A 12157-nucleotide genomic window follows, 5' to 3' on the forward strand; every position below is an offset into this window, starting at 1 on the left:
TTCAGTGCAAGAAATAATCAGTGGTAAGCATCAGGCATTTGAAACAAAATTGAACAGGGAGGTTTTGGAGCCCCTGGGGTACAGACACTGGTACACTTGGCTGCGTTCCACTCGCTTCAGCTTAAGATGGACTCGGGACATTTCTCACATAGTTTTGTAGGCAGCCCGACGCCAGAGTTTTCGCGTTAAAGGGTGAAAGATGAGGGCCTCCTGGGAACAGACAGCTCCTCCTGATTTTCAGTGCCGCTTCTCAAAGACATGGTGGGCAGGCTTTGGCATGGACACTGTTAATGGCTTGGTAGTAGGGAGTCAGGCAAAAATAAGACTGTGGCAATTTGCAAGCCCTGAGAAGATTAAATCAGTTAAGTTGAAACAGTGTTTCTCTCCTGTTTAGAATTACCAGTGCAGTGCATAGCAGGACATAGGAGCCAGCAGTGGGTAAAATGCTTGCTGTACAAATGTGAGGACCTAGCCTGGTGGTGGTGGCGCACACCTTTAATCCCAGCACTTGGGAGGCAGAGATAGGTGGAGCTCTGTGAGTTCGAGGCCACCCTGGTCTGTAAGAGCTAGTTCCAGGACAGGCTCCAAAGCTACAGAGAAACCCTGTCTCAAACAACAACAACAAATGTGAGGACCTGATTTCAAACACCCCAACATACCTAGAAAAGCCAGGTGTGGTGTCACATGCCTATAACCCCAGAGATGGCATAGGCACTGGGAAAGGCAAATGGTGAGTGAAGAGATGCTGTCGATAGATAGATAGATAGATAGATAGATAGATAGATAGATAGACAGACAGACGGATAGGAGAGAAGTAGAGAAAGATACATGAAGTTGGTTAACCTCTGCTCTCCATGTATGTACATATGGAGAGTGCATTGACATAGACACACAGAAAAGAGAAAGGGAAGGAGGGAGAAAGAAAGGGAGGGAGGGAGGGAGGGAGGGAGGAAGGGAGGAAGGGACAATGGATAGTAAGCAAGCTAACCCACTAGGTGAGTTGGCTCCAGATGCCAGAGTCCATGGTGAGTGTATGTGAGTTCTGATACCCGCTGGATGTAGGTGTTGTTGGGGACACTTGCTTCCCTGGTGGAAATGGGGAATGATTAGAGACTACAGGTCAGGGCACTTCCAAGCTGTGAGCTCCTGAGAGCCTCCCCACCAGGACAGTTTATCCTCTGCAGCATGGGTTCCACATCAGAGGAGACAACCAGCTGCAAGTCAAACGTATTTAGAAAGTAATTGCATCTGCAGTGAACGTGTGCAGACTTGTGTCATTGTTCCCTAAACAATACAGTTTGCCATCTCTTGATTTAGTCTTTGTAAAGCACTGTAGACCATAAAGTAATTTGGAAAGGGTTTTAAGTGTGCCCAGTGATGTATGGAGGATATGTGCAACACACCATACCCCATATACTTGAGCAGCCAAAGATCTTGGAACCAATCTCCTATAGACACTGAAGGGAACTGTGTTTCCCTTGTTTTGTAAATTAGAGTGAATGCTCCCAGGCAGTTATAAGAACAAGGCTGTTCATCAGTGGCTCTGTGAAAGGACTAGAGTGACCCGTGGAATGTCAGCTATAATCACAGTAATCATATCAGATGAAGAAGCATACTGGGGAAGGTATGAGAGGAATTTTAAGTGGCCAAACTATTTGTATTGTGTTCTTTACAAAAGGCCCGGAGCCCTTTCCAGACTGTATGTAGTATTGTACATTGGCTACTCTAAAAGGTTCAGCTAAAATGTTCATTATTTTATTTTACTGGGACTTATTGATTTTTATGTGTGTGCATGAATATGTATGTATACACCATTCATGTTCCTGGTGCTGCTGGATGCCAGAAGAGAGGATCAGTGCCCCAGGACTGGAATTGCAACGTGGTGGGTGCTGGGAACCAATCTCAGGTCCTCTGTAAGAGCAGCAAGTGCCCTGAACTGCTGAGCATTCTCTCCAGCCTGACTTTCATAATTTATAGGATATAAGACAATTTCATATCTCCTTGAATACAGGGAATTGAGACTCTATTGATGACCTTTAATAGGATTTTTGGAAAATTCTTAGCAAAGGCAATGATGATATCTCAGACACTTCCTTCATGTTCTGAGCTTGTATCTTCATGTCTTCTTTTCTCTCTCCCTCTCATCCTCTTTCCTTCTTTGCCTTCCTTCCATTTCATTCTTCCTTCCTTTTCTCTCCTTTCTGTGAGGGATTGATTAGGAATGTGTGCCTGACTACAGGCTAAGAGATGCTGAGGACTCGGGGCTGTCATTTGACATCTCTGTGTATTTTCGCCCACAGGTGATCACCCCAGTGAGAACAGGCCATGGCTATGTGTACGAGTACCCAGCCAGATACCAAAAGGATGTCTACGATGTCCCTCCTTCCCACACTACTCAAGGGGTAGGCAATGGGAACGCCACCAGGGGAGCTGGCTTTCGGGGTAGCATGTCTTCAGGACCACACAGGAGAAGGTCACCAGTCACAATCTCATCATATGCAGCTCTGAGCTGCCTGCCCAGGGACCAACCCAGTGTTATTTAAATCATGTTCTCTGGGTTTGCCCCAGCAGAAAGTCTAATCTTCCATCTGAGAAATAGCTTGTTGCTTTATTACGTTGTCATTTTATTTCTGGAAATTTGCAATTTAATGATCGAAATTATAGGGTAGATATTTTATGGAAGATCATTTTCATATTCAATCCAAATCAAAGAACGCATAATTCATAAAGGACACTTCCATAGACCCCTAATGTGTCCTGATGGCATGGGATGCTGTTAGAGACCCAGTCTGTATATGACCTGATAGATCAACCTGCAGGAAAACAGCAGCAAGGGAAGTGAGAGATGGCATTTCCATCCTGGGTGACTCAAGTGTTTCTCTTTAGGTATATGACATCCCTCCTTCGTCAGTGAAAGGCCCAATGCATTCATTTCCAGTGGGAGAGATAAAGCCTCAAGGGGTGTATGACATTCCCCCTACTCAAGGGGTAAGTGAGCTGGTAAAGAACTGGGTGTGGATGAGGATCTCTGTGTGTATGGGGCGGGCTGATGTGTGTTCATTCATTGGGATAGGACAAGAATGGCATACTCCAAAAGGGAGGAGCCAACTTCATGAGGGGGGGGGGTGAGAAAAGAGAAAGAGGGAAGGAAGCAAGTGAGAGAAGACAGCAATTCGTCAAAAATTTATAATTATAATGACAAATTTAGAGCATCCCCTAAATTACAGAGCCGTTGATAATGAGAGTCAATTAGAAGGGAAGAGAGTGAGTTCAGTTTTCAGTATCTAATCCATCTCATCTTTCTAGAAGGGACTACAGCAGTGGTTCTCACCTTCCTAATGCTGTAACCCCTTAATAAAGTTCCTCATGCTGTGGTGACCCCCAACCATAAAACTGTTTCTATTACTACTTCATAACTGTAACTTTGCTACTGTTGTGAATTGTAATATGCAGTATATCTGATGTGTGACCCCTCTGAAAGGGTCGTTTGACTGCCCGAAGGGGTCTCGATCCACAGGTTGAGAACTGCTCATCTACATCCTCCTCAGTTCACACACACACACCTTAGCTCATTTTGTCTTCTGTTGATCTCTGAGAGTACCCACACTCTGAATACAGTTAGATAGGGGAACTGTGCCTCTGAACAGTAAGGAGACTCGGGCACCTCCACAAATGATCTGTCTGATGGTTAAGAAGAGAACTCAGATCCCTCAGTGCTATGTATCCTGCCCTCTGCCTCTCACCATGGGTCAACTTGGGTGGGACAGTCAGTAAATGGTTGGAAACCTGAGACCGCAACCCAGCGGTGAGAACTTAGAGCTCTACACTGAAGCCAGTTACCACTGAGAATGGTAATGGATGCCGTGCGCAAGGATGCAGGCACACATCCTCTAAGGATCATACTGCAGCCTGGGAAACCACTGAAATTAGTAAAGGGTGAGAGGGAGGAGGCAGACGATCTAGGGAAGAGGTCTGTGGACTCGGGATCACACCTTCACGGACTGTTCATTTTCCGCCTCCATCTAAGATCCAACTGAACCAATAAAGTGGCCTTTTCCTTGCTTTCTAGCTCTATGCTGTTCCACCATCAGCTTATCGAGATGAAGCGGGGCTTAGGGAAAAGGAATATGATTTTCCTTCTCCAATGAAACAAGACGGAAGGCCAGACATGAGACCGGAGGGGGTTTATGACATCCCTCCGACCAGCACCCAGACAGCGGGGAAGGACCTGCACACCAAATTCACCTGTGACGCCCCAGGAGCCGCCGAACCAATGGCGCGAAGACAGCAGAGTCTTTCTGTGCATCATCCACCCTCTCACCCGGGACAGTCCGGGGCCACTCAGAGTGATGCATATGATGTCCCCCGAGGAGTTCAGTTTCTGGAGGTACCAGCAGAAACCAGTGAAAAGGCAAATCTGGAGGAAAGAGATGGTGTTTACGATGTCCCTCTGCACAACCCAGCGGACGCCAAAGGCTCTCGGGATGTGGTCGATGGGATCAACCGACTCTCCTTCTCCAGCACTGGCAGTACCAGGAGTAACATGTCCACATCCTCCACCTCCTCAAAGGAGTCCTCATTGTCAGCCTCCCCATCTCAGGACAAACGGCTCCTACTGGACCCAGACACGGCCATTGAGAAGCTCTATCGCCTCCAGCAGACCCTGGAGATGGGTGTCTGTGGCCTCATGTCCCTCGTCACCACGGACTGGAGGTGCTACGGGTACATGGAAAGACACATCAATGAGATCCGCACAGCAGTGGACAAGGTAGAGCTGTTTCTACGGGAATACCTCCATTTTGCCAAGGGAGCTCTAGCCAATGCCTCCTGCCTCCCAGAACTGGTCCTTCACAACAAAATGAAGCGGGAACTCCAGAGGGCAGAAGATTCCCACCAGATTCTCAGTCAAACCAGCCACGATTTGAATGAATGCAGCTGGTCCCTGAATGTCCTAGCTATCAATAAGCCCCAAAATAAATGTGATGATCTGGACCGGTTTGTGATGGTAGCCAAGACGGTGCCAGATGATGCTAAGCAACTCACCACCACCATCAGCACCTATGCGGAGACTCTCTTTAGAGCAGCTCCAGGCAGTTCCCACCTGAAAAATGGGCCTGACAGCATCATGAACTCAAGCGAGTACACACTTACGGGGTCCCAGATGCAGCCACTGCGCCCCGGTGACTACAAGGCCCAGGTCCACAATAAGCCGTTGCCTCCCACTCTAGGCAAGGACCAGCCACCAGACTGTGGTAGCAGTGATGGTTCTGAGCGGAGCTGGATGGATGACTATGATTATGTCCACCTACAGGTAAGGCAGCCACTCCTGTAAACCACACACACTCACATTCAGGGAGCCCAGGACTGATGTCCACGGGCTCGGCAGCCAAAGGGCAGAACCTGCTGAGTGCTAGTCCAAGTGTTGTGAAAATTAAGGGTGAGGTTGGACAGAAATTGTACAGCCACTTCATTTAACCTCCCGGGGCCTGCATTTTGTTTCGAGCATGCACTAACTCCAAAGGGCTGTATTAAATCTCACTGATACACAGCAGGCAAACTGGAGGGGACCCACCAATGGGGAACAGTGGGTCCGCTAGTCATGGTATCAGTTCTGCCGCTGCTGGTGCATGGCGCAGTTCCATGGGACAGTCCATCGCAATGAACGGTTTTAAAACATGTCACTGTTAAGAAAAATAACTATTGGAAATATCTGTACATAGAGAGTTTCTATGGAACTCTTAAAACCTACTCTGTGTGTGTGTGTGTGTGTGTGTGTGTGTGTGTGTGTGTGTGTTGCTGCTTACAAAGACACACAGCCCCATCAGATTTAGAGGGTCTGTGATCATTTGCCAATTGGCCAACAGCTTGGCCTACATATGTTAAACTCTGTCAACTGCTTCCTAGGTGTAGACTGTGCTAGTTCCCAATTGCCCTGGGATCCTGGAAACTTCCCTGTCTGCTTTGAAGAATTCAAACCCTCTATCATAATGTAGCACTTAGTATTTAACTTAGTGTCTTATTCTGCCATTCTTTCCCATTTGATTGAGAGTCATGGATTATGCTGAAAACTTAAATACTGAAAGCCCCCAGGCACAAGAGAGTAGAAGGGATCAACTGAGCCTCATCTCATGCTGAGGAATGGCCTAGCTTAGATGAAGGCATTTAACATTCATCTCACTGGGTTTCTGATGGTGTACACTGGCGGATACTAAGTACAGGTAGAGAGATACAGGAGAGTCAAAGACATTGGAAGTGAAATATGCACCCATTTTTTTTTTACCTTGGTTTGAAAGTGCTTGGGTTCACATATAACCTATTAAAAAAGAACCATGGAAAAATAATGCTTCTGACGAGAGTGCAGAGAGGATCATGGGAAGGTCTCTAGCTAGGAGTAACAATGAAGGCCGACTCCTTGGAAACAGGCTTTCCTTTTCAAACCTGTCTCCACAGTAACTCTGGAAGTCCCTGTCAGTGTTTATAATGTCTAGCGGGACATGAGGGAAATGGTCAGTGGATAACGAGAGTCTGAATGCGCTTGTCAATGACGCTGTTCACATAAGTGACTCCCGGTGGTGAAGTAATACTGTATTTGTGTTGAAAACAATAGGGCAAGGAGGAGTTTGAGAGACAGCAGAAGGAGCTCTTGGAGAAAGAGAACATCATCAAGCAGAACAAGGCCCAGCTGGAGCATCATCAGGTAAGTTCAAACAAAACCGTGGGCTCTTCCATGGAGGAAAGAGCTCCACTTAGTAGGGAATAGAGAACTCAAAAGGTTGAGGGCCTGCCTGTTCGCCGGCATGAAGAAGTCCCAGGGGTATAATAGGACATAAGAACCAAGTGAAGGCTTGTGGTCTGTGACTCCAGTTGAGTATCTCTGGATTGTATCCAAATGATGGGGTTTGTTCGGGCTCTGCCTGTTAATACGTTACACATTAGGACTACTTGAGTTAAAGCCTTTGGTCTCAAGACACAAGTCCTAGTCAAGCTGGCCCAAGCTAATTGGTTTTCTGTGGAGGCCACAGTGAGGGAGTTCAGGAGGATAAAGATGCAGGCAGGACTGACAGGAACAGGGCTATGGTTTCCCCTTGGTTTTCTCTTGGTTCTCTTCCAATATCTGCTTCACTCTCCTCTACTCTTCAACATTTTCTCTAGTCGCCCCCTCACTTGGGTCCCGTCTGACTTTATAAAACTCACAAATGGACTCCCAAAGCCCTTCCTATGGGACTCTGCTTTGTTATTTTATACTTTGAGGTAAGGTCTCCCTATGTAGCCCACGCTGGCCTCAAACTTGATATTCTCGTTTCTCAACCTCTTGAGTGCCGGGATTGTGGTGTGTGCCATTGTGACTAGCTCCCAAGCTTTTTCTGTAGATGGCATTTCATGTGGAATTCCTTAGGTCAACACCCTTCTGTGGTTCTCAAATTCCTTATAAGAGTTGGATTCTAACTCTCTCCTCAACCCCATCCCTCTACCTGTGTTTTTCATGGTCCAGTCTAAGGATCAAAGGGAAGGATCTGACGTTAGTGAGACAGGTCCAAGTCCATTCACCAAGGGTTCTGCAGAGGGCAGTTCACGCAAAAGTTTAATGAGCACAGCACACAAGGGCAGATACGAATGCCAAGGACATGAAAGCAGAGAGAGATGGACTAAGGATACACACTCTTTAGGCTGGAATGACATAACAGATGAGCTGTTTCGCGACATCTCAACATGAAGTGACAAGATGTTGTTGGCAAACCCGAGTTCAACCCCTTGTTTCTAGGCAACAGGTGCGTCAACTTGAACATCACGTAATGGGCCAAAATTTCAGTTCCTTCTCTACAAAATGGGAAAGCACTGCCCTCCACGAACACGTGATTTGAAATTAAATTTGTTATTATCTAATAATGTTGGAACACCACCCTGTATCTGCTCTGCTTACATGAACAATTGGGCCCGTTAGACAGCAGAGCTGGAGGGAACTAGCTCACACTAAAGTAATTCCTAAGAAGAAAGTAAATTCTGTGCAATACAAAACTGACTGTGGCCCGGCGGTGGTGGCGCACGCCTTTAATCCCAGCACTCGGGAGGCAGAGGCAGGCAGATCTCTGTGAGTTCGAGGCCAGCCTGGTCTACAAGAGCTAGTTCCAGGACAGGAACCAAAAGCTACGGAGAAACCCTGTCTCGAAAAATCAAAAAAACAAAACAAAACAAAACAAAACAAAACTGACTGTGCCCTTCTTGGGGGTGGGGGGAGCAGGATGGAGCTGTCCCTGTGCTGACTCAGCTCTGAATCAGGGTGAGAGATTAACTGAGTCCTGATCTCAGGATTCTTAGGAAAATAGCTAGAAATTATCACTTCAGCTTGAAACCACAGTCCAGTTAGGGATGCAAAGAAGAGCATCAAAAAAGCGGACACCCAAGCCATTGAAATGGCCCAGTGTCGGGAACTTTCTACCTGATGACCTGAGCTTGATCCCTAGAAACCACCTGTCACAAATTGTCCTCTGACCAACACACACATGCCATATAGCATGATAAACAATTAATGCTTGGATGTCCTTGTATCCTTTCCCTAAGTAGGTGTACATTTGTATTACTTTCCTGCAGTAAAGGGTCATAATGACAGAGAGGACAGGAGAAATAGAGAATCTTCACGAATTTTCCATCTTGAAGAGAGAGGCAGGGAGGGCCTCCCCCAAAAGTAGCAAACTGTCAGTGATGCCTTTGACAGAAAGGCCACTGCATCTGCTTTTCCCTTGCCTTCTCTCAACATTTAAGAAATATTTACACACAGAGCCTGCAATTCACCAAACACTATTTCAAGCACTTTGTGAATAACAGTAATTCACTGAACCCTCATAATGGCATAGAAGGTGAGGCTGGGGTTTAAACCCAACATTGTCTTCCAATTTGAAGGAGAAAAAGACAAATGGTGTTATCCCAAGGTTGGAGGATCCCTTAGGGGTTGTCTTCCCAGGGTCTGTGTTGGTACGATTTAGGAAGCAAGCCTGGCTAAGTACACAGCTCCTAAGGAGCTGGCATCTATTAAAGATGAAACTGCCATCTTTTGACTTCACAGCCATATTTCTTTCCCTTTACAATGCATGTTTTTCCCCTAATGAAGCCTCTTATCTTCTTTCCAGCTGAGTCAGTTCCAGCTGTTGGAACAAGAAATCACCAAGCCCGTGGAGAATGACATGTCCAAGTGGAAGCCCTCCCAGACCCTCCCAACCACAAACAACAGCGTGGGTGCTCAGGATAGGCAGTTGCTTTGCTTCTACTACGACCAATGTGAGACCCACTTCATATCCCTCCTCAACGCCATCGATGCCCTCTTCAGCTGTGTCAGCTCGGCCCAACCCCCACGTATCTTTGTGGCACACAGCAAGTTTGTCATTCTCAGCGCACACAAACTGGTATTCATTGGAGACACTCTGACGAGGCAGGTGGCGGCCCCGGACATTCGAAATAAAGTCAGGAACTCCAGCAACCAGCTCTGTGAACAGCTCAAGACGATAGTGATGGCAACCAAGATGGCCGCCCTCCACTACCCCAGCACTACGGCCCTGCAGGAGATGGTGCACCAGGTAACTGATCTGTCCAGAAACGCGCAGCTGTTCAAGCGTTCCTTGCTGGAGATGGCCACCTTCTGAGAAGCAAAAGAGGCGGAAGGGACTGAGGGAATAATTACTAAGGAAAACTGGAAATACGATCTGGTTTTTGTAAAGGTTATCTATTTTTGTAGATATTTTATATGAAAATGAAATATTTTAACGTTGTGTGTGAGTTAGTCGAGTTTCATCAATTCAGGGAGCTGAAGTGGGAAATCTTTTTTCCCCCTGTGTGGTTCTTATATATACATATACGTATCTAAAGCATAAGCTGTACAGAAATGTGTCCGTGTTTGTCTATGCCTATGTATCCATATTTGTTTGTAGATGTGTGTCTGATACATTCCATTAAAAACATGAACTAAGAAGCACCTTAGTAAGCACCTCCTAATGCTGCGTTGTTTGGGTTTTGTAGAAAATTATACCCGTTGGATGTCATATTGCTCGGTATGTGTCAGTGGTGAGCTGAGCCCGGCACACTCCATCTGGAGCTCATGGTCCTATTTGCCAAGTGTTCACCTCCCATGTAGCAAGTCATGGTATGACTTGTTGTTATCTAAAACATTTTCAAACTGGACTGTCTTTAACACAATGGTAAATGACCCCTTTCTGGTTGAAAAGGCCAAGAGAGAGAGTGGGGAGGAGGGACAGAGAGAGTTTCAAAAAGTATACATTAACCTAAGTTACCTAAGGCGCAATGCTTCGAGAGCTCCTAAGTTACCTAAGGCACAATGCTTCGAGAGCTAGAGGGAAGCAAGACACATGTGCTGGTCTGAGACTGTCCACAGCTGTGACTGTGCTCTTTCAACTCAGCAAGAAAGCTACAATAGAGAACAATTGTTTCCATGGGGCTGCATTTGTGAGAGATTGAGCCACTAGGTTTTCTAACAGGTACTCTGAGAGTTGAATTAAAAAAAAAAATGCAGTGGGAATTCATGAAGATAACATCAGACTGTGATTGTAGAGAAAAAGAAGGGATGTTTCCAACTGCCAGTCATTGAATAAAGGTCTCTCTGAGGAGTTTCTACCTTCATTATCCAAAGGAAAATGGCAGCTCCTGAGCCACTGGACTGTGGAGCCACCAGGCCCTTTCCTGTTCTCTCATTGCTTGGTGTACCCTACACCCTTCGGAAAACTTCCCTATGTGTACCCAACACTCAGAACAACTGCAGGTATCTGATCGACACACCCCCTGTGGCCATGGACCTTGTGGATATAGCATGTCACCATGTGACAGCTAGTCACAGCACCAATCCTGCAGTCTGTCTCTTCACACGTCCTGTGTGGATACAGCATAGGCACCAGTGCCACCAGACTCACCAGGGACAGACGAACTATTCCCCTATTTCTTTGTGACCAAGCCGAGAAGTATGATTCTTGTAGTCTCTGTCTGTGAAAATTATTCCATTCCGGCCTGTTTGGAGATGTGTTTTTGTTTGTTATAAAAGTCTTTCTTTGATTCTGTTTTTGTTTTGGTTTTCTTGTGTGTTTTTGTTTGTTTGGTTGGTTGGTTGGGTTTTTGAGACAGAGTTTCTTGGAACTAGCTCTTGTAGACCAGGCTGGCCTCGAACTCACAGAGATCCGCCTGCCTCTGTCTTCCAAGTACTGGGATTAAAGGCATGCACCACCACCACCCAGCGTGTGTTATGTACGTCTTGACTTACTTGTTTTAAACAACCAAATTACAAACACAGGGAGGGGCTTGGGAAGAATGTGTGACCTCAGTGTAATTTTTTTTTTTTAATCAGAGGAAGTTTTTAAAGAGATGGTGCTTTTTAAAACAAACTACAACTGCAGTTCTCAAAGCTCTGAGCTGCCAGAAGATGAACAGTTGAGCTGTGGGACCACAGTTCACTGTGTGCGGAGGAAGTGGTTTATGGCGCATTGGAACCACTGGATAAAGTCAGGAAGGGTTTGCTTGGACTTCTTACTGTACGATGTGTATTTGTTGGGAAAGGGCTGCCTTGTCTTAACCTGAGTGATGACATTCCACATTGTCAAAACCAAATTATCCAATTTGTATTGCCTGTTGTCATCTTGTATATACAAGCTATTAAAATTTTAGATCATTCTCTTCCTAGTTGTTGGGTTTCTTTTCCATGTGTCTGTCTTTATCATGGGATTAAGTATCGACCCATCTGGGCTCACTGAGTATAGAAAGTGAAATTGATCTACAGAGACTTTATGTAGACCAGGCTGGCTTTGAAGTCACCGAGATCTGCCTGTCTCTGCCTCCAGAGTTCTGGGATTCAAGGTGTGCACCACCACATTTGGCTACAGCACCCGCACACCTAGCGAGGAAGGGGTGGTTTCTGTTTCTATTCTGTAGGTGTGACCGCTCGAGTAGTTTCAGCAGTGGACTTTGTTTTTTTCATTCTGGGGTAGGCACAAAGAAAATGATTCCAAGCAAACTAGAAAAAAAAAATAGATTCCTAACCGCATGAATTCCTAACCACTGAGGCATAGAAAGTATTTGAATACACCTGTGTATTAATTACTTCTCTTGTGATCGCCACAAAAACATCTTATAGAAACAATGGAGTAGAGTTTTCTTTGGACTCCCA

The 12157-nt window shown here is 46.0% G+C and overlaps 1 protein-coding gene across 1 annotated transcript in view; it reads left to right on the forward strand.

Moving 5' to 3' along the window:
• The window catches only part of Nedd9 (neural precursor cell expressed, developmentally down-regulated 9), a 50742-nt gene extending 39075 nt beyond the window's left edge, over positions 1-11667 (forward strand). Inside the window, exons 3-7 of the mRNA XM_041632869.1 lie at positions 2301-2402; positions 2887-2988; positions 4070-5311; positions 6608-6697; positions 9126-11667. Coding sequence (XP_041488803.1) covers positions 2301-2402; positions 2887-2988; positions 4070-5311; positions 6608-6697; positions 9126-9635 — 2046 coding nt within the window. The 3' untranslated portion in view covers positions 9636-11667. The remainder of the gene's footprint in view (positions 1-2300; positions 2403-2886; positions 2989-4069; positions 5312-6607; positions 6698-9125) is intronic.
• The last annotated feature ends 490 nt before the right edge of the window (positions 11668-12157 follow it).

Source organism: Microtus oregoni, unplaced genomic scaffold (genome assembly GCF_018167655.1).
Source record: "Microtus oregoni isolate MIOR12 unplaced genomic scaffold, Mior012 000042F_ref0000377, whole genome shotgun sequence".
NCBI lineage: Eukaryota > Metazoa > Chordata > Mammalia > Rodentia > Cricetidae > Microtus > Microtus oregoni.